The sequence below is a fragment of the Pseudorca crassidens genome, chromosome 5 (genome assembly GCF_039906515.1).
Source record: "Pseudorca crassidens isolate mPseCra1 chromosome 5, mPseCra1.hap1, whole genome shotgun sequence".
Taxonomy (NCBI): domain Eukaryota; kingdom Metazoa; phylum Chordata; class Mammalia; order Artiodactyla; family Delphinidae; genus Pseudorca; species Pseudorca crassidens.
In genome coordinates this window covers 79,112,142-79,138,716 of record NC_090300.1, presented here as the reverse complement: position 1 = coordinate 79,138,716, position 26,575 = coordinate 79,112,142, and the positions used below count along the sequence as shown (strand labels likewise).

The 26,575-nt window shown below is 44.2% G+C and overlaps 1 protein-coding gene across 8 annotated transcripts in view; it reads right to left on the bottom strand.

Annotated features, from left to right (window-relative positions):
* The window catches only part of SLC12A8 (solute carrier family 12 member 8), a 133,253-nt gene that overhangs the window by 83,939 nt on the left and 22,739 nt on the right, over positions 1-26,575 (bottom strand). For all 8 annotated transcript variants that reach the window (XR_010943693.1, XM_067738640.1, XM_067738644.1 and 5 more), the window contains exons 4-5: positions 24,720-24,911; positions 15,290-15,521 (exon numbers count right to left, since the gene is read on the bottom strand). Coding sequence is in view for 7 of the 8 variants with exons in the window: in XM_067738640.1 (XP_067594741.1) it covers positions 15,290-15,521; positions 24,720-24,911 (424 nt within the window). In the remaining variant the exon portion in view is untranslated. The remainder of the gene's footprint in view (positions 1-15,289; positions 15,522-24,719; positions 24,912-26,575) is intronic.

Here is a 26,575-nt window from a genome sequence, read left to right as displayed (position 1 = left end):
CTTTCCACACCTCCAGTTACGTTCCAGAGCCTTCCCTTGCCCAGTCAGCCCATCTGATTCATTTTTCATTCATTCACCCAACACACGTATGGAGCACCACTGGTGTAAAGCCCTGAGCCGGGGCATGGGCACAAAGCAGGTTAAGAGGAACCTCTATCTCAGGGGCCCTAGTGTTGTGACAGCCACTTGGGGGTGCCCCTGGCACCTTGCATGCCTCGGGGGCCTCCAGGGAAGCCTCTGCAATCCCAGCGCAGATCCCACCAGCAGGGTCCCTGAGACAATGTCATGACAAGCAAAGCAAACAGAGGGCTTGAGTAGGGGACTGGGCAGAAGATCACCCTGCCCAGCTCCCTCTCCCAGGTTTCACCTTTTTCCCTTAGCACAAGCTGGGGCTTCCAGATGCAGGTCCACTTTCCGGTCCCAAGAACATGTCCTGTCACAGAAGACTGGCAGGCTGCCCGTGGTGAATAAATTTTTCAAGACTAAACCATCAACACTGCCCAATTCTGGATCCTGCAAAAGCCTGCTCATTACCAGTCTGCAACAGAGAGTGTCACTAACTAGACAGTAACTGACTTCTATCCATGACGGCAAAATCTGTGTTTTACAGAGAGAGATTAGGGCAGTAATAAGGACCCCAGGCTGGGCCAGAAAGCCCCATACTGTAGCTCATACCAAGGATCCAGCCATGGATAGAGGTAGAGGGAAGGAAGGAAGGGGATCAGAGGAGGAAGTGAGAAAATGAGGGAGGAAAAAAAAGGAGTCCGAAAGGGACGGTGAGTAAGAAAAAGAAGAGAGCAGGAGCAATCTAAAGGGCTTAAGATGCCACTTGCTGCTTCCCATCCCTCTAGGGCCGCAAATTCCAGGAGACAGTCTGATGCCCCCACCAGGAGCCCTGTGGTCCTCGTACATTTCTGAACTAACACAACTTCCCAAGGAGTCACCTAAGAAAGTGGCGGAAATTCCCGCCCATGCTAGGGTCAAGTCATCTGAGGCCGACAATGTGGAGGGCAGAGGGCTGAGCGTCCGGGCTCCCAGACGAGCCTCAGCCCATGCTCTCCAGGGAGAGGGGCGGTGCCTGAGGATCAGAGGTGAGCGTCCTGCCTTGAAATCCGTCCTGGTCAGCTAGCTCCTGCTGCCTCTGTCCCTGGTGGCATGTGGGAACCACGTTTTAGCCACTGCAGTACCTAGTTCCAGCTCCTGAACTCGCCTCACAGTCCTCTACCTCCACAGTCTCCTGCTTCCCCGGCAAGCTCTGAGCCCCCATAGTTCTTTTTTTAATTAATCAATTAATTAATTAATTAATTTATTTATGGCTGCGTTGTGTCTTCGTTGCTGCATGTGGGCTTTCTCTAGCTGCCAGCGAGCAGGGGCTACTCTTCGTTGTGGTGCGCGGGCTTCTCACTGTGGTGGCTTTTCTTGCTGTGGAGCATGGGCTCTAGGTGCACAGGCTTCAGCAGTTGTGGCTCACAGGCTCTAGAGCGCAGGCTCAGTAGTTGTGGCTTAGTTGCTCCGCGGCATGTGGGATCTTCCCGGACCAGGGCTCGAACCCGTGTCCCCTGCATTGGCAGGTGGATTCTTAACCGCTGCGCCGCCAGGGAAGCCCTGAGTCCTCATAGTTCTGAGCAGGCAGGAGAGGGCCCACAGAGGTTGACAGGGTGTCAGACCCCCTTGAACTGCAGGAGAAGGGGAGCAGTAGAGAATTCTTGGTGGAGGAGAACAATTCCACCACCTTCCTCCGAGGGTATGCCCAGAGCCAGGAAGTAACTGGAAGCACCATGGAATAGCACTTTGGAGCCCAGAGTTCTGGGTTCATAGTTTAGCTGAGCCACTGACTTTGCAATCTCAGGAAAGTCGCATAACCTCTCAGGACTTCAACTTCCTTGTCTGTAAAATGGGAATAACCATCTCACCCACAGTACTAGGCTGTTTCAAGAATAAAATAGAATAGTTTGTGTGAAGCATCTGACACAGAGCTGGCGCTCATTACATCCATGCACACAAAGAAGCAGGTTCTGCCACATGTATGGCCCTTGGCTGACTGCTGGTCAAGTGAGAAACAAAGAGGAAAGAGGAGAAGGCCCTCGCCTTCAGGGGCTAAGAGTGAGTTCTTCAGTCGGGTCTCCAGGACTCTGCCAGCCTGAGCAGTGAGGTGCTTGGCCCATCCTGTTTGGTTTTTACTCCACTGAGCCTGAGTCAAAGAGGCCTACGTGACCAGGGCTCTTAACCTTGGCTGCACATGGAATTATCGAGAACACTTGAAAGATACAGACCAAGAGGCCCCGCCCCAGTGATGCTGATCCACTTGGTCTGGCGTGAGGCCTGGGATTCTTTTTTTCCCTGAGGCTTCCCTGGCGCTTCTAATGTGCAGGCAGGGTCGAGAACCTCAGGGACAGAGGCCGGGGCCCTCATTTAAAGAGCTCATCAGCAGGGCTGAGAAGACATTGTTCCCTCTCTGCTGGACCAGGAAAGGGGCTGGGTACCAAGGCCTGGGTTCTTGGAAATTACTTCACCTCTCGGGGCCGCTGTTCCTGCAACTGAGATGGAGAAAATAAGCCTGCCCAGCCTCCCTCACAGGGTCACCTGTGAGGGTTACATGAGATGGTATGTATAAGGCACCACCTCATAAGTAAAATGCAGATGCCAGGACTCCACAAACCATTCTGCATGAAGAAGTCCAGGTTTCCTCCTAGTCCCTCTGTGGGCGGAGAGGAAAGGCTGAGGGAGCTGCCCTGGGACAAGGCTCCCCAGCCCTCAGAGGCCAGAAAACAAACAGCCAGAATCACGACTCCACACAGAGGCCATCCTGGGCACTGCAGGGCCCCTCCAGGCAGGCCTTCCTCAGCGGTGCCTGGAAAACCCTTCCCAGCAAAGCCACGCAGCCCTGCAGAGATGCCGTCGCACATGGAGGGAGAGAAGCCCACAAGGAAGGCTCGGGAAGCTGCCCAGGCGGGAGGATGATGCTACAGGGTCATGGTGGCAGCTGGGCCACTGTCTTCATCTCAGGAGGAGAATGGGGCCCCAGGAAAGGGGGCCCCCGGGCAGATGTTCCAGAGTGAGGGTGTCCGCAGACGAGCCATCTTCATATGCTGGGGCAGAAGAGGCTGCAGTGTGGCATCACCATCTTGCACTCAGTGTGCTCATTCCTGCACAAATATTTACTCAGCGTCTGCTAAATGCCAGGCACTGTGCTTCCCAGGAAGGTCCCAAGTCTCTTCTCAGTGGCCACAAGTGCAAGCCGACAGCGAGTTCCAGAGAACAGCCAAAGCATTTATGTGTTCATTACACCGAGTGGAACAGGGAACAGTCACCTGAAGAGTTTCTGGGGTGTATTCTTGCATAAAGAACACACATTTGGGGCTTGCCTGGTGGCGCAGTGGTTAAGAATCCGCCTGCAAATGCAGAGGATGTGGGTTCGGGACCTGGTCCGGGAAGATCCCACATGCCGTGGAGCAACTAAGCTCGTGCGCCACAACTACTGAGCCTGCGCTCTAGAGCCCGTGAGCCACAACTACTGAGCCCGCGTGCTGCAAATACTGAAGACCGCGTGCCTAGAGCTCGCGCTCCGCAACAAGAGAAGCCACCGCAATGAGAAGCCCGCGCACAACAACGAAGAGTAGCCCCCGCTCGCCACAATTAGAGAAAGCCCATGTGCAGCAATGAAGACCCAATGCAGCCAAAAATTTTAAAAAAGAAAAAGAAAAAATAGATAAACCCCAAGTCCCTTAGCTTGGCAGACAAGGCCTTCCGTGAGCTGGTTCTGCCTCTCCTCACACCCTGAGCGCTCTCACTGTTTAATAACATATAACCCTCTTAGGTCTTTGTATAAGCTGCCCTTCTTGCAAGATGTGCTTCCTTCTCTTCTTCTGCTGGCTAAATCCTGTCTCCCCTCAACACTCAGCTCGGAGGGAATCTCCTTTCCTGACTCTCAGGCTGGGTTGAGAGCCTCACCCCACCCCCAGAAGCTCCCAGGTTCCCTGTGTAAACCCCTGTCATATTACTTGCCACTGCTCAGTAACGGTTTACTTGTCTGAGTCTCCCATGACACTGTGAGCAATTAAACTAAATGAAATGACACATGTCATAACATGGATAAATCTCAAAAACATGTTGGCTGAGAAAAGCAAACTACAAGATAATTCATGCATCTACCATTCAAATATTTATCAAATGAAAGGATCCATGCAGTATGATTAAATGTATACAACAAACACTAAACAATAGTAGAAATCAACTGTCTACATACGGTGGAAAAATTAAAACGTACAGCCAGGACATACATCAGCTTCAGGATAGTGGTCGCCTGGGGAGAAGAGGGAGTGGTTAAAAGTGCAGCTTAAACTATGTCTGTAATGCTTCATTTATTTTTATTTTTAATAGAGATCTGAAGCAAAACTGGCAAAATATTATCCATGAAGTTTGGGGTGTGGATAGATAAGTATCTGTTATATTATTTCCTGTAGAGCTGAAGTACTTCATCAGTATATTTAAAAAATTTTAATGAGGAACCAGAGTCTCAAATGCCCTCATGAACATCCCAGGAGGTCTGAGCAGACTGCTGCAGCCTCTTACCTCAACTGAACTCCCCGGGCCTGGCCGCCGCACTGAGCTGGGCAGGAAGGTAACCTGGAGATGTAAACATTACTTTTATCCTCATTTTCACCGATGAGAAAACGAGGCTCAGAACATCTGACATTGCTCAGGCCACACAGAGGCTCCTAGATTTTAGACCGTGTCATCTGCTTGTACCTTCTCCCCTACTATTTCATCCAAGAGCAAGAACGTAGGTTAAATAGAGCGTGGTAAAGAAAATTCCAGAAATAGAAACAGAGGTGCATTCATATGTATTTATAAACCAGTGAGTAGACATATTCTGGGGAAGAAGAGGGTTCAGAGAGGTGCCAAGCTGGAGATACAACCAAATAAGTAATTTAGCACTTACTGAATGAAATAATGAAGCTTACTGAATGAAAACCAAAAGGGTTTGGGTTTTGTCCTATAGTCCATAGAAAACTACTGGAGATGTTTAAGCCGGGGAGCAACATAAGCAAAGCACTGTTTTAGGAAAAGTAATCTGGCTTCAGTACATAGGAGATGTTGGTTGCCTATAGGAGATGGTGGGAAGGTTCTGGAGGGATCAAGTTAGATTTGCAAATCATCTAAGTGGCCCACGTAAGAAATGATATCTGCTGATCTAAGGTGAGAGCTGTGGGATTGAAAAAGATAGGAGGATTAAACCTAGACAGAGAAATAAAAGTTAACACCAAGCTTTCCAGGCTTGGGGAAATTCAGAAGATAAGCTAATTATTTGCTTATTGTTTTTTGTGGGGGGAGAGGGTGAGGAGGAGACAATAAATAAAGGGAAGAGAAAGAAATTGAGTAGTTCAGTCTTGCTTGTCTCTAATTCAAGGTGACGTTCAGACATCCAGGTAGTGATCCACTAGGAGCTGGTGCTACGGGAGCTGAGTTCAAGGAAGCTGGAGAAGCAGGTGAGAGCCACCTGAGCGTCAGTGATGACGGAAGGCTCTCTGAAGGAGAGAGCACAGAGAGAAATACTGACGGCAGAGGACTGACCCTGGGCCCCCTGCCCACATCAGGGGACAGGAAGACTAAAAGGAGAGCCAAGACAGTGCTGTGTCCTAGAAGAAATAGGAAGACTGAAGGTCTGTGTCTCCCCACCTCCAAATTCACATGTTGAAACCTAACCCTCAATGTGATGGCATTAGGAGGCGAGGCCTCTGGGAGGTGATTAGTTCACGAAGGTGGAATCCTCATGAATGGGATCAATGCCCTTATAAAAGAGACCCCAAAGGGCTTCCTCACCCTTCCTCCATGCGAGGACACGGTGAGAAGACAGCTGTCTACGAAGCGGGAAGCACGCCTGCGCCACACATCAAATCTGCCGGTGCCTTGGACTTCCAGCTCTGAAACTGTAAGAAATAAATATCTGGTATTTATAAGCCGCCCAGTCTACGGTACTTTGTTACAGCAGCTGAATAGACTGAGACAGCTGTCAATGGTGCGAAAGGGGTCAAGAATAAGAAAGAGCTAAAGGTTCTGGATTTGGGGATCGAGAGGTTCTGGATTTGGGAAATTTCACAGACAGCAGAGTCAGGCATGTTGGACCCACTCCTTTTATAGCTCCTGAGCTGTGGCCCTGGCCTTCTTACAAGCAAGCACAAGCCCCCTCCCTCACCAGGCAGAACCAGCTCCCACCTGCCGGCTCAGCACGAGGGAAGCCGTGCTGGCCACGGCTGTGCACTGCCCAGCAAGCCACCCCAGTGGAGGTGGCCAAGGCAGACCGGCGTGTACAACATGGGCGTGGGAGTGGAGGGTACTGAAGAGCTGGGCCAGGCAGCAGTCTTCCTAGAGAGCCAAAAAGTGAGGCTTGGAGATGCACCATTTCATTTTTAAATGTAGAACAAAGAATTAAAATGTGCCACATGTCACTTTATTTTCTAAAATGTATTTTCTCTCTATCGGCCTGACTTCTCCAGCAATAAAATCATTTTGGCATGACACTCATCTCACATAAATGAAAATATAATCCAAGAAAACGGTATTGTAGGAACTTTAAGCCAAGCAAATGCTTGACAGTACCTTGTTTAAATTAAGTTGTCATGCTGTTTAGCTTTTTACAGTAATGGAGCTCTGTGTCTCCACAGAGCCTTGTGCAATGATGCATGTTTTGGAAGAAACAGGCGAGGAGGTGGGAAAGGAAGAGGCCCCGAGCTGCCTGCCTGCAGGCTAAGGAGTCAGGAGGTGAGGAAATGGAGGTGATGAGAATATCCACTCTCAGGGGAAGCTAGATGATATAAGAGATATGACACAGAGGCTTGAGATGTAAGGATGAGATACGGCACAGTGGTTTGAGTGGAGGGGAGGACGTGCCAGGTGAAAAACACCAGACTAAAGGAAAGTGTGCATCCTGAACATGAGGCCCCCAGCACTGTCCCCCACCTCCACCCTGCTCTCAGGACTGTGGCAGCCAGGCGTGCCCCTGGCAGGAGACTGGAGAACTTTCTGGAGAATATGAACTGCACCAGAGGAAAGACCTACAGAAACTGACACTTGGGAGACTTTTGATGAAAGAGTCCACTTTGCCACAGCATCACCCCTCCTGATGCCCTCCTGCCAACCGCCACCCACTCTGCACGTAGAACTTCGAATCAGCCTTTCAGGGCCTCTTTCTTAAAAATGAAGGAACGACCAAGGACTGTAAGAGAGCTTTGGAGAAAGCTTGCAGCAATTAACTCAGAAAACAAAACAGGATCTAACAGAAACAAAGAAGCCTGGGAAAAAAACAGGTGATATAGAGAGGAGAACAAAATTTCAAAAGAAAATAAAACCCCTATAATTTATAGGTTGAAAGAGTCAAAAGGAGATATTATAACCATAAAACAAGAACAGGATATGATTTTAAAATTAACAGAGAACAACAAAGAGCTCTTGGAAATTAAGGATAGCCAAAATAAAAAACTCAGTTAAAAGGTTGTAAGTAAAGGTGAGGAACTCTCCCATAAAGTAGGGTGGAAAAAAAGGAATAAACTATAGAAGAAAGATTAGAAATATAATGATAACAGAAGGTTCAAACCACGCGCTCCAATATCTATCCAACGAGCCAGAATTCAAGAAAATTTTAAAAAACAAAGCCAGAGAAAACAAAGAAGAAACTGTCCCAGAAATCACTGAAAATTCCAAATGGAAAGTGCTTGGTCCAATTAATAAAAAATTTCATTATGCAATTTTAAATCTCAGGGTAAAGGGAAGATCTTAAGCGCTTTGAGGAGAAGAAACAGGTTACCTACCCAGAGGAGAAATCAGAATGGCACTAAACTCCCAGATGCTGCTGAATGGTAGAAGGTAGAGCAACAGTGACTTCAAAATTCATGATTCATGTTTATTTCCCCACAGCAAGCAATCCTCTGGCAATTCAGCGTGGTCTCCCACAATTCAACTTAATTTTGACACTATCTACCTGGAGACAGCATCAGATCCCACAACTAAGGGCTCCATCCTACAAGACTGTCCCCTCCCCTTCAGATGGCACTCACAAGTCCAGGCTGTCTGTCACCTGTGCTTCTGACCCACAGGCTATTGGAGGTTTCAAAGATCCCTTCCTTGGGTTCAGTTAGTTTGCTAGAGTGGCTCACAGAACTCAGAGAAACATGTTTCTTAGTAGATCACCGGTTTACTACAAAGGGATATAACTCAAGAACAGTCAGATGGAAGAGACGCACAGGGCAAGGTACGGAGCTTCTGTGCTCTCTGAAAGCTACTGTCTCCTCATCTCCATGTGTTTGCCAACCCAGAAGCTCTTCACACCCAGTCCTTTAAGGTTTTTACGGAGGCTTCGCTACACAGGCACGACTGATTAGATCACTGGTCACTGGCGTTTGAACTCAATCTCCAACCACTCTTCTCTCCCCTGAGGTGGGGGAGGGGGGGCCTGAAAGTTCCAACCCCCAGATCACAAGGTTGGCTCCACTGGCAAGCAGCCCCCATCCCGAGGTGCTTTCCAAAAGTCACCTCATTAACATAAAAAAAGATACCTTATAGTTCTCATCACTGGAAATTCTAAGGTTTTTAGGAGCTCTATGCCAGGAACGGATGAAGACCAAATACATACATATCTTATTATAAATCACAATATTACATAAGGGAAAATGATTTTCAGCCTACATTTTTATATCTCCTACCAATAACATGTGAAAGTGGAAAAGTGACATATTCCATTGTAGACAGAAGAGGATGATCTGGGATCCAGACAACAGGGACCAACACCAGGGAGCAGGGAAGGCAAGTACCAGTATAACAGCTGTGATCAGGCCCGAGACTGTCCATCCAGGAGAAGGACAATGAGGAGGGAGTCTCCAAGAGAAAACATAACATAGGGAGCACTGAGGAAAATGCCTATAAGTATTTGAAAGCTCTACAGAGAATTTTTTAGAATAGCGATAATCACCTAGAAAAGAAAGCAAATGAAAAAATGGAATGTAGTGGGTTGACTGGTGGACCCCCAAAAGATATGCCCACGTCCTAATGCTGGGAATCTGTGAATGTGAGCTTATATGGAAAGAAAAAAAGGTCTATGCAGATATAATTAAGGCTCTTGAGATGAGATTATCCTGGATTATCCAAGTTGGACCCATTTCCAGTGACAAGTTTTCCTTATAAGATACACACAGAGGAGAATAAGAGGAGGAGAAGGCCACGTGAAGACAGAGGCAGAGACTGGAGTGAGGCAGCCACAAGCCAAGGAACTCCTGGAGCCATCAGAAGCCAGAAGAGACAAGGAAGCAGTCTCCACAGGCTTTGAAGGGAATGCGGCCCTGCCAACACCTTGATTTCAGACTCTGAGCCTCCAAAACTGTGAGGGAATAAACATCTATTGTTTTAAGTCACTAAGTTTGTGGTAATTTGTTAAAGCAGCTTTATGAAACTAATACATGGAGTAAATTTAATTTTAGGAAAAGCTGAAAAATATACAAAAAGAAAGCAATCAGAGTACACGATATGACTCAAAAATTAGTATTTTTACTAGCCGTATTACTTTACTACATATAAAAATTAATTTTAAAAGAACAAGTGACATGTTAGGAAAATTTTTTCAACATCTATAACAAACATTGTCTAGACTGATATAAAGCCAAACAAATATCTGTTTTATGTTAAATTAATTGCTAAGGTAGAAGAGCTATAAATCATTAAAAAGTAAGAAAACCTAAAGGAAAAATAGGGAAAGAGTACAGACAATTCAAAGAAAAATAAATACAAGTGGCAATAAAAATATGAATAATATTACCCTCATTAATGATTTAAGAAAAGCAAATTTTTAAGAAGATCACCATTTGTGCCCATCACATGGCAGACATTTAAAAGATTGAACATATCCAATACTGTCAAGGGTTTGGGGAATCAATAACTCTTAACATACGGGTACTGGGAGTTCAGAGTGGAAAAATATTATTTCAAGGCCATTTGGTAGAACCCAAAAAAATTTTAAACGTGCTTGATCGATGTCCTATGAGTTCTACTGATAAGCCTTGATCCTCCAGAAACAGTCCTTCAAATTTTGCACAAGGATATTCACGTCAGCAACTTGTAACAACAACACACTGGAAAAACCTAAGTATCCATCAATAAATTAATGTTTTATACGGAATATGGAAGACTAGGCAGGTGCTAAAAAAAAATGAGGGAATCCTAAATGTACTGACATTGCAGGGTGTCCAGGATACATTATTGGTTGGGAGAGAAGGAGCAGCAAGACAATGTAGAATTACATTTTTACAAAGAACTATGTTTATACGTTTATGTATGTGCACATGTGCGTATGTGCTTGTACATGTATAGAAAATAGACTGGAAGGATGTTCACCAATCTCCCTCTGGGGATGGCAGTGCGGAAATGGAGTAAGGGGAAAGAGCCTTCACTTTTTGCTTTATATTTCAAATTTAAAAAAATTTTTTACAACATAAAAACATTAATGTTGTCTTTGAAATAAAAGAAAAACTAAAATTTGACAAGTGTATTTAATTTGTTTCCTGATTTTAAAATTAACTGTTGTGGTTTTGAAATGTGTCTGCAAATTCTTTGATACTTCTCCATTCAAAAGGTGGAAACTAAATCCCCTCTCTTTGAATGAGGGCCTAAGTAACTCATTTCTAACAAATAGCTTGTGGTAAAAGTGCTGCTATGTGATTTCTGAGGCTAGATCATAAAAAGGATAACGCATTCTCTCTCCCCCCCCCCCCCCCGCCTCCCTCCCTCCCTCCCTCGCTCTCTCACTCTCACTCTCTCATTTGTTCTTGAGGAATCCGGTCACCCCATGACTTGAGGACACTTAAGCAGCTCTCTGGAAAGGACCACATGGAGAGGAACTGAAGCCTCCTGCCAACAACCAGTAAAACTTGCCAGTCAGATCCACCAGCTCCAGTTAAGCCTTCATATGTCCGCAGCCCCTGAACCTCATGAGAAACCCTGAGCCAGAACCATTGACCAAGCTATACCCAAATTCCTGGCCCACAGAAAAGGCAAGAAATAATAAGTGTTTATTGTTGTTCTGTGCCACTAAATTTGGGGGTAATCTGTTCAAAAGCAATAGCAATGAATACCTACCAATCTCCCTCTGGAGAGTAGAAGTGGGGAAATGGAGGGTTTGTTTTTTTTTTCACTTCCTACATTTTTACTTTATACATTTAAGATTGTTTGGATCTTTAAAGTCATTTATATTTAAGGAAAGGGAAAGGAATAAAGTTAGACTTAAAAGTATTTCAAAAACTTTTTTTCCTGACCTTAAAAATAACACTAGTGAAAAAGGACAAAGTTGGAGGACTGACACTACCCACCTCTAAGACTCACTATAAAGCTATAATAATCATAAAAGAGTGGTACTGGAGAATAGATAAATAGAGCAATAAAACAGAACAAAGAGCCCAGAAATAGACTCACACAAATACAGGTAACTGATCTTTGACAAAGGAGCAAAGGCAATTCAATGAAAACAGGATAGTCTTTTTAACAAACGGTGCTGGAACGACTGAACGTCCACATGCCAAAAAAAAAAAAAAAAAATCTAGATATTCACCGTATATTTTCCACAAAAATTAACTCAAAATGGATCATAGACCTAAATGTAAAACGCAAAATTATAAACCTTCTAGAAGATAACATAGAAGAAAATCTAGGTGATTTGGGGTTTAGTAGTGAGTTTTTAGGTACACCAGCAAGAGCATAATCCAAGAAAGAAAAAAACTGGTGTTAGACTTCATTACAATTAGAAACTTCTGCTCTGCAAAAGGCTCTGCTAAAAGAATGAAAAGACAAGCCACGGACTGTGAAAAATATTTGTAAAACATATATCTGATAAAGGGCTTATATCCAAAATATAAAGACTTCTTAAAACTCAACAATAAGAGGACAACCCAATTAAAAAATGGGACCTCACCCAAAATGATATACAGATGTCAAATAAGCATATGAAAACATGCTCATATCATATATCCTAGGGAATTACAAATTAAAGTAACAATGAGATATCACTATGCCCCTATCAGAACGGCTAAGATCCAAGAAACTGACACCACCAAATGCTGACGAGGATGTGGAGCAACAGGAACTCTCATTTGTTGCTAATGGGAATGCAAAACAGTACAGCTACTTTGGAAGACAGTTTGGCAGTTTCTTACAAAGGCAAATATAGTCTTATCATACGATCTAGCAACCATGCTCCTAGGTATTTATTCAAATGGGCTTAAAAGTTACATCTTCATTAAAAACCTGCATACAAATGTTTATAGAAGTCTTATTCATAATTGCCAAAAGCTGGAAGCAACAAAAGTGTGCTTCAATAGGTGAATGGACCAAAAACAAAAAACAAACTGTAGTACACCTACACAATGGAATATTACTCAGTAACAGAAAGATATGAGCTACCAAGGTGCGCGCACACACACACACACACACACACACACACACACACAAAAACAAAAGACATGGAGAAACCTTGACTGCATAATGCTTAGTGAAAAAGAGCCAGGCTGAAAAGGCTCTATGCTGTATGATTTCAACTATATGACGTTCTGGGAAAGGCAAAATTATAGAGGCAATAAAAAGATCAGTGGTTGCCAGGAGTTCGGGACTAGGGGTAGGGAACGGGGGTGAAATATATGGAGCCCAGGAATTTTTAAGGCATTAAAACTATTCTGTATGATACCGTAACGATGGATACATATCATTATATATTTGTCAAAACCCATAGAACTATACAACACAAAGGATGAATCCTCATCTAAGCCATGAATTTTAGTTAATAATAATGTGTTACTATTGGTTCACCAGTTATAACAAATGTATCACACTGATGCAAGGTTTGATAGGGGAAATGGGTAGGGAAAGGAGAGAGAAAGGATATGGGGACTTCTGTACTCGTGCTAATTTTCTATAAACCCAAAACTGTTCTAAAAACTGAAGTCTATTATTATTTTTTTAAAATAGCACTAACTAATGGAAGGAAAAGTAGAAACAAGGTAATACAGTCACCCATAATCTCAGCAGAAAGATGACCACTGTTAACACTTGGGCTTAGTTCCTTCCAGTCTCTCTTCCAGTTTTTTTTTTCAAATGTCTACATGTATGTCATTTTCTAAAAGAGTTGAAATAATTCTGCTAAACCCATTCTGAAGGTTTATGGTCTAGTTTCAGTTTGGATTTTTAACTGCAAAGAAAGCAGCCCATATAAAACACCAGTGATACCAAAAACAGATTCTAGAGGGGCCAGTTACTATGGGAATAATTGAAAATAAATTTCATTTCGCACTACACCCTGGTAATGTACTGACCAGAAGGAAAGAGAAATATTTGGAGTAAGTCAGAAGAGCAGCCAAGAAAACTTCTAATCAAGAAGGCAAATACGACAGCCTACGGAGGTTTCCAAGAAGCCGGTAGCATCACCGTGCAATTTAACTACTTATGCTCTTGCAGCAACCATGTCAGCAGGCGGAAAGGACCCAGGCATGAAGTCTGGAGTGCTCTCTCGCTCTCGCTCTCTCTCGCTCTCTCTCTCTCTCTCTCTCTCTCTCTCTCTCTCTCTCTCTCCTTCACTGATAGTTTGATGGCCAAACAGCCAGCAGGTCTCTCTCAGGATGTGGGCTGTCTCTGCAGCGTGGTGCAAAGCCAGGAAAAAAATCACTCCTTCCCCCCAGTGGAGATGCTCCAAATGTCCAGCAAGCTGCAAGGCTCAGGCTGGACACTGCACTGGCCCTTAGCACTGGAGTGGGCCCTGGGGGCTCCCCGATGTACAGGGGTTAACATTTTAGATGTTAGATCATGGGGCAGTCTGGAGGTTCTGGGGGATGGACCAGGATGCCAGAGGGTAGGGGGCACGCAGGGAGCTCAGATGAGTGACTTTTCCCACAGAAGAATCTTAATAGATGAAAAAGCAATAAAGCCAGATGAGGGTGTACCAACTGAACTGTCACCTTCCCGCAACCAACACTTTTATGAAAGACGAGACTGTTTAGAACACACCCCAGGGGCAGCCTTGAAGGGGAAAAGAAGAGCCGCTATCATAGAAAGACAGTGGCATTGTTCCCACCTCAGGAAAGAGCTCAGCTTTACAGTCAAACAGATCCAGTTTCACACGCAGATCTGCCATGCGTTACTACAAATTACATAATCCCTGCTTTCCTCATCTGTTAAGTGGGTATAACTCTTCCTCCCCCATGAGGTTATGACAATGAGATAAGCCCTGTGAGGTGCTAGCCCAAATGTCTGGCACAGAAGTGCTCATCCAATACAGCGGCCGTCGCCACCACCACCACCATTAGAGGTGGCTGGTCTGTGCTCTTGATCTCTTTCCTTCTTCTTTGTTAACACAGCTGGTGGCCCCAGCTCCCTTTCTCTGTCCATATTCCAATGTAGATGCCTAGTCACTATTGCCATAAAAAGACAAAGTACCCGAAGTGTGAAATATCAGGCAGTTATCTTTTTCCTACAGCATCCCAGGAATAGTTCCGTACTCTGGAGAGAAACAAAGACTTTTGATGCCAAACCACCCCAAATCACAAAGCTACAAAATTATGGACACTTTGGGTAATAGCGTCTCAGTCAAAGCATAGGATTTAGGATTAGAGTTGCCATGTATCCTCAAGGCTGCAGAAAATCCAGGGTTAGAGTAAACAGTGATTGATTGATTATCAATATATGACACCATTTCCAAATGGTACAAAAGAATACCCTGCTGTTTATTTTCTTTCTTTAAGCTTAGTTAATAGATTCATATTTTTGTTCTGAAAAAACTTAATATTGAAAACTATAGACAATCAAACACATATCTGTCCCGCTCTCCCAGAAATGACAATTGTTAACATTTGTTATGCTTGCATCAAGTCTTTTTTTAAAAAGAAATAAAATATGACAGATAAAATTAAAATCTATTTCCTTCCCTACTCCCAAATTTATTTCTTGCGTATAATCACTTTCATGAATTGATCTTTGTCAAATCCAGTTCTACTTAATTCTGGTCTTTATCTAAATTTTCTTTTTTTTTTAACGGCAAGTAAATAAAAAGAAACATGGGAAATGTGCCCGGTGAAGATGTCTATGTGAGGAGGGGCTTTCTGGCCTCTGAAACTGCACCATGACACACCCCTCAGCTGCTCGGGAACAGCACACACTCACTGCAGGTAAAGGCTATTGGGGGTCGTCTTGCAAACCCAGACCTACAAACATCTAGAAAGCAGTGCAGACCCCCATAAGGCCAACTGCTGAACTCCAAAAGGCTTACCTGGGTCCAGGTGTGTGAAAGAGCCCACCACAAAGTCCAGCGTGGACACGGCCAGCAGGAGCAGCAGCAGCAGCTGGAGGCGGATTATCCATTTGACACCTGCTAGGTTGATCCCCAGCAAGGCCAGAAGCACCGCAACTGAAATTCCTCGCACGGCCCAGAGATTCCTGAGGCTCAGCAGATCGGAGATGGATTCAGCGAAGCCAGTGATATACATGGCACCTGCAACACACTGACAGGCAATTCGAGGTAGGAAGAGTCAGCAAGAGAAAAAAGCAGCAGGGCTGCCCGGCACTGAGGACCCTGCTCACCTTCGGAATTCTACACCCAGGAACCATCATGGGGGTTAAATGAGCCCTTCCTGCTCAGGAGTCCTGCCTGGGGCCCTCTTTCTTCTCGTCTACATCTCTCCCACCATCCAGAGGGGAGAATGATTGTCGGTGGTAACTAAGGTGAAAAGGTTATGGAAGGAAGAAGATGGGATTCTGGGCCAAAGAGACCTATAGAGGCCCCTGTGAAGAATTAAACAGAGAACATGAGCACAAGGGGGAGTCCCATCTCAAAGCCTTAGAAGGGCACTGAAGCAAACCTCAGTTTTTTCTCTATTTCTTTGCATGTCACTATTATTATTATTATTATTATTTTTTGTGGTACGCGGGCCTCTCACTGTTGTGGCCTCTCCCGCTGCGGAGCACAGGCTCCGGACGCGCAGGCTCAGCGGCCATGGCTCACAGGCCCAGCCGCTCCGCTGCATGCGGGATCTTCCTGGACCGGGGCACGAACCCGTGTCCCCTGCATCGGCAGGCGGACTCTCAACCACTGCGCCACCAGGGAAGCCCTATTTTTTAAATTACCTAAAACTCAGAAATAAGAAAAAAAAAAGTGGGCAGCATGTCCTTCCAATGTCATATGGAACAAAGGCTACCCAAGGACTATCTAAGTGAATGTACTTAGTTCTACTCACTGTTTACTACTGCTTAAATGTATCAAATGTCCCAGACTTAGTGAAGTTACATGTTAACTTATGGATTTTTTTCTTCCTGCAGAGATGTATAGAACTCCTGCCTGGTGGAACAGACAACACAAAAGATTAGGGTTTGTGGTCCTGTAAGACATTAACCGGTTTTGTATCTAACCTAGCAATCTTATCCTTATATTTATTTATGAAATTGCTGAACTAGGAATTTATGGATTTGATCTGTACCCATCGAGGGTCCATACCTCACTTCTCAACCTTAACATCTTACTGGCTCCTCCACTAATTAATGAGCTAAATAAACCCTTTGGCACATGTTTATTTTATATTTGCCTGAGAGTCATGATGCTACCTCTTAAAAAACCTGAAACATAATTTCAAATAAATATTTGAAAATAACACCAGCCTCATTTTCCATAGTTCCTCAGCCCCCTTCTCTTATCGGGTTGGTCCCTTTACCCTTCCCCAGGGCCAGCAGGGCACTCTCATCACTGTCGCTCTGCACTTGTTGCTCTCTCAGGAAACAAACTCTAGTCAAACCACAGTCAAATTCCTCCTTTTCCATGAAGCCTTTCCTCATCCCCTGTTTTTGAATAAATACTATGCTTACTGCTGGTACCTTGCAATTAATTATCTGGCTCTGTATTCTATTATTATTTCATGCATATAAGTTTGTCCCCCACACACACACCAAGAACGCAAACATCTTTAAAAAAATTTTATGCTGATTGCGCCTTCTAAAATCCCCTGCATTTGCTAACTACGTTGCAAACAATCTATAAATACTTTATGATATGTTGACTATATGAAAAATGCTCCGGGAAGCAGACACCATTAAGTTCTAGTCCGTTAGTATAAAGACAAGAAGGCTTATACAATTTCTGGGTTTGAGGGGAGCTCACCAAGGAGGCTCCATTCTTCACTGAGATCGGCTCACTTTGCAGCTATAGACATAACATCATTGTCGGTATTCCCCAAATTTAGAGTAGGCATTTCTGTCTGTATTTGGGTGAGGGGGGGAAGCCCAATAAATGTAGGGGAGGGCTTCCCTGGTGGCGCAGTGGTTGAGGGTCCGCCTGCCGAGGCAGGGGACATGGGTTCATGCCCTGGTCCGGGAGGATCCCACCTTCCGCGGAGCGGCTGAGCCCGTGAGCCATGGCCACTGAGCCTGCGCGTCCGGAGCCTGTGCTCCGCAACGGGAGAGGCCACAACAGTGAGAGGCCCGCGTACCGCAAAAAAATAAAAAATAAAAAAATGTAGTACTGATTATCGTTTGTACAGGCATCACTTTCCCAGGTGTCTGAGGTCTCTCACATGCAGAGGGTGATGCCAGAACTTGAATATGACTGTTTGCACCTGAAGCTTCCAAACCGATTACTGAAGTAACCCCAGTAGCGCCCCTCTCTCAGGTTTGTACCTAAAATCACTTTTTAGCCCAAAGATGCCAGTAACAAAAAAAGTAAAAGCTCTGGAGGATATGTGACAAGAGCACAGTGGTCAGAAGCATAGCCTATGAAACCAAACTACCTAAGGCCAAATGCTGTGGCTCCCAGCCTTAGCTGTGTGACTTGGGAAAATGTCTCAACCTCTCTGTGGCTCATGTCTGCCTCTGTGAAACACAGATAATAATAGTACTTACTTCAAAAGGTTGTTGTGAGGAATAGAGAGCCCAGAAATAAACCCACACACCTACATTCAATTAACCTTCAACAAAGGAGGCAAAAATATACAAGGGGAAAAAGGACACTCTCTTCAGCAAGTGTTGTTGGGAAAGATGGACAGCCACATGTAAATCAATGAAGTTAGAACCCCTCTCACCTTACAAAAAATAAACTCAAAATGGCTTAAAGACTTAAACATAAGACATGATACCATAAGACTCCTAGAAGAGATCACAGATGAAACATTCTCTGACATAAATCATACAAATGTTTTCTTAGGTCAGTATCCCAAGGCAACAGAAATAAAAACAAAAATAAACAAACAGGACCTAATCAAACTTACAAGCTTTTGCACAGCGAAGGAAACTATAAGCAAAATGAAAAGACAACCTACAGAATGGGAAAAAATATTTGCAAACAATGCGACCAACAAGGGCTTAATTTCCAAAATATACAAACAGCTCATACAACTCAACAACAAAAAAAACAAACAACGCAATCGAAAAATGGGCAGAAGACCTAAACAGACATTTCTCCAAAAAAGATATACAAATAGCCAATAAGCACATGAAAAGATGCTCAAATCACTAATTATTAGAGAAATGCAAACCAAAACTACAATGAAGTACCACCTCACAATGGTCAGAATGGTCTTCATTAAAAACTCTACAAATAACATATGCTAGAGAGGATGTGGAGAAAAGGGAAACCTCCTACACTTGGTGGGAATATAAGTTGATGTAGCCACTATGGAAAACAGTATGGAGGTTCCTCAGAAAACTAAAAACAGAATTACCATATGATCCAGCAATCCCACTCCTGGGCATATACCCAGACAAAACTCTAATGCAAAAAGATATATGCACCCCTATGTTCACAGCAGCACAATTCACAATAGCCAAGACATGGAAACAACCTAAATGTCCATCAACACATGAATGGATAAAGAAGATGTGGTACATATATACAATGGAATACTACTCAGCCATAAAAAAGAATGAAATAATGCCATTTGCAGCAACATGGATGGACTTAGAGGTTACCATACTAAGAGAAGTAAGTCAGAAAGAGAAAGACAAATAATATCACTTATATGTGCAATCTCAAATATGACACAAATGAATCTATCTGTGAAATAGAAACAGACTCACAGACATAGAGAACAGACTTGTGGTTGCCAAGGGGGAGGTGATTGAGGGAGGGATGGAGTGGGAGGCTGGGGTTAGGAGATGTAAGCTATAATATACAGAATGGATAAAGGTCCTACTGTATAGCACAAAGAACTAAACTCAATATCCTACGATAAACCATAATGGAAAAGAATATTAAAAAAAGAAGAATGGATGTGTATATGTGTGTATACACACACACACACACACACAACTGAATCATTTGGCTGTACAGCAGAAATTAACACACTATTGTAAATCAACTATACTTCAATTTAAAAAAAAGATAATTTAAATAGCAACAAAAAGAAGAAGAAGAAGAAACCACCTTTAAAAAAAAAAGGTTAGGGCTTCCCTGGTGGCGCAGTGGTTGAGAGTCCGCCTGCCGATGCAGGGGACACGGGTTTGTGCCCCAGTCTGGGAAGATCCCACATGCCGTGGAGCGGCTGGACCCGTGAGCCATGGCCGCTGGGCCTGCGTGTCTGGAGCCTGTGCTCCGCAACGGGAGAGGCCACGACAGTGAGAGGCCCACGTACCACAAAAAAAAAAAAAAAAAAAGGTTATTGTGAGGATTAAATGAGATAATTCGTGTAAAGTCCTAGAACAATACCTGGCTCATAGTTAGAGTTGGAGAAATAATAGCTATTGGCATTATCATTATTACTTTATTATTAGCTGCTGATGTAAAGGAAACAGTAGTTAGCCATGAATTTCATAAAAATACTTTGTTAATGCTAAATAAATGATGGTAATGTCACTGGAAATTTGCAACGTAAGTTGTAAGTCAGGATTCTTGAAACTGAAGAGACTTACTTTTAAGGGAAAGCTATAACAGCCCAAAATTAAACCACCTTTTCAAAATCTAAGGATTTGGGGGTAAGAGGTAAGGGTAATTATGGAATGTAGGTAAGTAAAAGTATCATAGAGATTTTATATTTGGTATGTGGAGGAGCTAACAAGTAATGTTTTTGTTTGGGAAGTATAGAAAAAGTATAATTATAGCTTCTAAAAGTAGATAATAACTACCCACAGAATGAAAAGCATAGTATCAATAGAACTTCCAAATCAACAAGGGGGAAAATACAACAGAAATAAATTTGAGCCACATTGGCAAAATATGGAGAAATTTTTAAAATCTCAAATTATCTAGAAAGTAATAAAAAGGATTGATTCTAAAACTTGGGAAGCACATTAATCCTGCATTCAGAAGGGGAAAAAAGTATAATTCTAAATGTTTATATTAGTTTTAAAATGCAGAAAAATACATGAACGAAGTATTAACTTAAGTGACTTTAAAAATCATTATAAATAAAAAGACAGTAGGAAGAAGTATTTAATAAAAGGATATATGAAATTAATGAAATGAAAGAAAAATATGAAAGGATATAAAGAACAAAAGCTGATTTTTTTTTGAGATCAATAAAATACATAAACACCTGGCAACCTGATTAAGAGGAAAAGAGAAAGAGCAAAATTACAGACTTTTAGAAATGAGAAAAGGAATAAAATTACTCTTACATAAGAGAGTAAAAAAATGAATAGAGAAAGAATGTGTCACGAATTAACGTACATCCATATTATACAATACTAAGCAACTACTTTAAAAGCATGGATTCAAAGCATTGACCTAGAAGAATGTCTATGACTTACTGTTCAGTGATAAATAAAAGTCATGGAATAGAGTATGAAATTTGTCCCCATTTTTTTAAAAACAAGCAAGCACTTCAAAAATCCATAAATTCATGTAGATGAGCACAGGGAAAGGTGCTGAAGAGGATGCTAGGTGTTCACACTGGTTAGTGCAGGAGGGGAGGGAAACTACGTTTTCTTTAAATTATCTCTGATATGCTAACTGGCTACAATGAACATCATTTTGTAATTGTAAAGCAATTTTATAAAGGAAAATAAAAACAAACATATTGAGAGTATTATTCTGTTTATGCAAAAACTGTATCTGGGCACACAGAGCACAGTGCATCTAGGATGCAAGGCTCCCCAACAGCTGGCTCTCAGCCAGTGAGCTTGGGCCTGGCCCGGGCTCCGGCCTGCCCTCGGGAGAGGTGTGGACAACAGCGGCTGCCAGCCCTTCCCCAGAGCAATCCAACCACCCCAGACATGGTCTCCCTTCCAACCATGAAGCTCCTCTTCATTGGAAAACATCCCTTTCGATTTGTTTAATGCATAAACCTCTCCAGAATTTATTATATTAAAAAAAATGTTTTATCTGCTCTTAAAGTTTATAATCACAGGCATTCGTTTTTCTCTTTCGTCCTCTACAGAGAACTTCTAACCCTCTGCCACAGGAAGCAGGGGGTGTCACCCGCTATATTTTCAGGGTGTAACGCCTCCCTTCCAGGGCCTCTGTTTTTAAAAAATTGCATTTTCACAATCATAGGCAATTTTCTTTCCATCTTTGGGTACCTACCTAGAAAGCCAGAGTTGTCCCTCCACACCCCTTCCCTTCTCACACGAAATCCCTAGTTTAAAGTTTGAATTGGTTGGCTGTATGTCCTACATATGTGTTCCCTCCCACAATGCAAACCCCAGGTCCCTGAAAGTTTTCCAGTCCTCCACTGTTTTTACAGAGTCTAGCGAAGAGCAGGTAAGCCATGAATAAATGCTTTTAGACAGGACAGTGCAAGCTGAAGCTGGATATTCTGGTGTCCAGGGTAAGCAGCCCTAGAGAAGTGCTCAGGTGAGTGGGGCAGGGAGTGCGGAGAGACCCCAGTTCATCGCCTCCTCCACTGGCCCAGGGGTCTGACCCCACACTACAGGCCCCACACCAACGTCTCAGAGAGATGAATGGGGAAGGGTTTGGGAGGATGCAAGGAAATGGAAAGATTTTGTAAGCTTTAAAAATCATTATTTTAGGGTTTCCCTGGTGGTGCAGTGGTTGAGAGTCCGCCTGCCGATGCAGGGGACACGGATTCGTGCCCCGGTCTGGGAGGATCCCACGTGCCGCGGAGCGGCTGGGCCCGTGAGCCATGGCCGCTGGGCCTGCACGTCCGGAGCCTGTGCTCCGCAACGGGAGAGGCCACAGCGGTGAAAGGCCCGCATACCGTGGAAAGGAAAAAAAAAAATCATTATTTTAAGCGTCTGTATCTCCTAAACGTTGATGCTCTGGGGCAAGGGCCAGCAAACTTTGGCCCTCTGACCAAATCCTGCTGCCGCCTGCTTTGGGCATAAGTTTGACTGGCACACAGCCATGCCCGCTTCAAACTGTCTATGGCTGCTTTCACACTTACACAGCAGAGTTGAGTCACTGTGACAGAGACCTATGACATCCTCACAAAAAACTAAAACATTTACTATCTAGCCCTCTATAGAAGAAGTTTGCTGACCCTGCTCCGGGGCACAACAGGCCATCTCCTCGGGCAATTACTAAAGACACATGAGTGCATGCATGCCCTGGGATGAGGGAATTAGGGGTAATAAGAAACAGGAATAAGGACCCTCAGAAAACCCAACCACATCCTGGAAGAAAAAGATCTCAAATCAATGACATAACCTTCCACCTTAAGGAACTGGAAAAAGAAGAGTGAACTAAACCCACAGCAAGCAGAAGGAAGGAAATAATAGAGATTGGAGCAGAAATAAATGAAATAGAGGTCAGAAAAAGAATAGAGAAAAGCAACAAAACCAAAAATTGCTTCTTTGCAGACAAACCTTTAACTAGATTGAGTAAGAAAAAAAGAGAGAAGACTCAAATGATTAAAATCAGGAATGAAAGGGAGGCCATTGCTACCAATCTTACAAAAACAAAAAAAAAGATTATAAGGGAATCTATGAATGATTATATGCCAAAACCTTAGATAACCCAGATAAAATGGACAAATTGCTACAAAGACACAACCTACCAAAACTCAAGAAGAAACAGAAAATCGGAATACGCCTATATAAGTAAAGAGACTGAATTAGTAATCAAAAGACTTCCTGCAAAGAAAAGCCCAGGACCATATGGTTTCACCACCAAACTCTACCAAACGTTTAAAGAAGAATTAACACCAATCCTTCACAAACTCTTCCCAAAAATAGAAGAGGAGGGAACACCTCCCAACTCATTCTGTGAGGCCAGCATGAACATGACACCAAAACTAGACAAAGATATCACGAGAAAGCTACAGACCAACATCCCTCATAATATATAGGCAAAAATCCTCAACAAAATACTAGCCAACTGAATCTAGCAACATATAAAAAGGATTAGCAGCCACACCCTGATTAGGAAGCCCACCCAGCTCAGCTGCAGAAGCAGCAGAGGCATGGAGAGGACCCTGACCAGAGGGGCACCAATGTTTCTGGCTTTTCTTAGTAAGAAGTTTTTTGATTACTAATTCAATCTCTTTACTTATGTAGGCGCATTCTGATTTTCTGTTTCTTCTTGAGTTTTGGTAGCTTGTGTCTTTCTTTGTGAGCATCTTTCCTCCAAGTCACCTCACATACAGGAGGCTTCCTCTCTCTGGGAGGTGGGGAGGCCCAAACCTCAGCGCTGGTCCCCTGTCTGTGGTATCTGCTTCAAGAGTGGAGCTTTTTGTCTACCCAGAGAGCAGGGAAAGTGAGGACTGCTGTTTGTCCATCTTGCAGCCTGCTTGGCTATAAAATAGCAGAGAAGTAAAAAAAAAAAAAAAAAAAAAAAAAAAATCGATATACAAATCCCCAGGGTAATAAAGTAAACTGACAGTTTATTACTCACTTCCAAACTCCCATGCTTAAAGATCTTTCTCCATAAAGGCAAGTGGTTTTTAAGAGTGCACTGACCATGTGTCTGCCTTCCACACATCTCCCCTACACACACACACACACACACATACACACACACACAGCTTTGTGCTGTTGGAGAATCAGATGTATTTTTGCTACAATACCCTGCCCCTGCTGCTTTAAAAATAAAAGAAACAGACCGACACTTTCTTTGAGGAGACTCTTGTACTCTTACTCAGACAGATTCTTTTAACTGTTTTTTCAGCCACCCACCACCCTTTGCACCATCATTAAAGCCTTTTTCAGTCCAAGAAGTGCTTACAAAGAGCTGCTTCTTAAGGTCCGCATTTGCTTCCTCAGCATTAGGTCACCGTCCCTGTGTTTTAGCTAAACACGCTTCAGTACTTCTCCCTACTCAGTGGTTTTCTGAGGGCCTCCGTCCACATTAGTATTCTCCTTCTCAGACACAGCATCCACACAGGGGCTTTCAGCCTCCCTGTTCAGGCCATCAAGCTATCAATGCGCCTAGAGCTCCGGTTCATTTGAGAACAGCCTGCTTCTAAGGAAGTCCTTGGCACAGGCAAAATGTCCCCTTTTCAGTGTAAAAGTGCCCCCGGGACCGGGCCACCCAGCTGCCACCCCGGCTCCGGCCACTGCTGTGCACTCCCCTCCCTAGAACAGTCTGTAAGGATGGTCCCAGCCCAGACCCAGCTCCCTGGTGGAAGCAGGACTCCAGAGGCAAAGGGGGTGGAAAGGACGGAGCCCTGGACTAAGGGTCAGGGCCCTGGACTATGAGCTTGTTTCCACTATGAGCTCCCCGCAACTGCCCACTTGCCTGTCACCAGGTCAGAGGGGAACGTGGATGAGAAGAAGGAGGCAGAAAGCAAGGCAAGGTAAGCGATTCCATTGGCCAGTGGCCTCACCTGTCCAAGCACGTACAGCAGCCCGATGGCGCCTCCGGTCTGCCCGCCGAGGACCGCCGCGATCATGGAGTAGACGCCGCCGGTGCCCACGTTGCAGTGCTCCCCAACCCCAATGCCGGACAGCACTGTGACCAGGGCCACCAGGGCGACGAAGGACACCAGAAACACACCCACGAGCACTCCCGTGTTTCCCTGCGGCGGAAGAGCAAGGAGCCAGGTCAGGGTTAGGGCACGGAGGGAGCACTGCCCACCGCTCCCACGCCCCCGGGGGTGGGCCCGCTGGAAAAGGACAAAGGGCCACAGGAGTAAGGCCTGGAAGGGATTCCAGATGAATGTAGTGTCCCTGCAGCAAACTCTTAAGAGACTTCCCAGCGCCGACAATGTCAAGTCGAAGCCATGCCATACCCTCTTGAAGCCCCTCCTGGTCTCTCCCCTCTCCACCTCCCCAGGCCCCCTCATCCCTCTGCCGACAGCCCTCCCCCAGACGCACGCGGCGCCCCAGCGCGAAGTCACGTGCCCCCTTGCCCCCCCACACACACACACCCACCCATGCGGATCCCCTGCCTGGAACGCCTTTCTGCCCGTTCCTCTTCCTTGGCAGGTTCACTCCAACGCATCCCTCAAGACAGGGGTTAGAGTTTCCTCCTGCAGGAAGCCGTCCCTGGGAGCCTTCCTCTGGCTCCAGTAGTACCCAGGACTCAGTGCTTATCACAGCACTTATCACACTGAGTCTTGTTCCAAAGCCCGTCTTTACCTCTGGGCTGCCAAGAGAGCAGGATTAGGTTTGGGGTTTTTTCCCTTGCTTTCCCCATTTCTCTTTCATTTGTGTGCACAGCACTCTTGCCGCCCATACTGCATCTACTCTCTTCTCGCACTTCTGACATTTAAAAACGCTTATCACCTGCAAGTTATTTGAACGTTTAGAAGTTCACTGCATTGAAAAATTGGTTTATTTATATGAAAAACCTTTTATAAATGAGTAGAGAAGCATGGGGAGGGGGGAGAAAAAGAGGTAAATATTTTATTTCTATTTTGACATCTATTGATATTTAGATGGAGGTTGGAGAATGAAGTGGGATTATTGTATTTGTTAATCTGTTGGATTTTCAGTTGAGAGTAACGCCATACCAAGCAAAATTATGATTCTGTTGATAGAGAAGGGGAAAAACTGGATCTAAAGTTCGCCACGGTAGACTACATGGTACCTAAAGAATTAGGTTATATTCAGTTATGCTTTATTCAGTTACTTATTTTGCTGTTTTTATATTTTTAATGAACTTATATAATTACTATTTCCTTCCTTTGTTCGTGCTTTTAAATTGTCTACATGGGATAATTTTTAAAAGTCTGTACCAGTCTTTAAGTTTTCATACCAAAATTGCCACTTTAACGTTTTCCAAATTATAAATATGCTGCCAAATTATTCTTTAGAATTAATATTTTCTATTTAAAAATGACTTGGGCATGACCTCTACTTATTTTAATTTTATGCTATCCTCTAGAAGCTCTACCTTATTTTTGGCATTTCACATTTACCTTTCTTTCCATGTTCAAATATGATTTTTCAGGTAAAACTAATGTCAGAATTGAAAAGGACAGATCATTTTAGGACAAAAGGATGTATTTGTGTGATAGCAGCCTCAAAGATGGTCCCAGTGGTCCCCACCTCCTGGCATTCGTGCCCTTGTGTAATCTGCTCCCCTTGAGCGGGGGCTGGATGGAGTGACTCACTTTTAATGAGCAGAGCCCCGCAGAAGTGATGGGATGTCACTTTTGAGATGAGCGTATGAGAAGACCGTGGCTTTCATCTTGGGCACTTGCTCCCTCTCTCTCTCTTAGGTTGCTGGCCCTGGGGG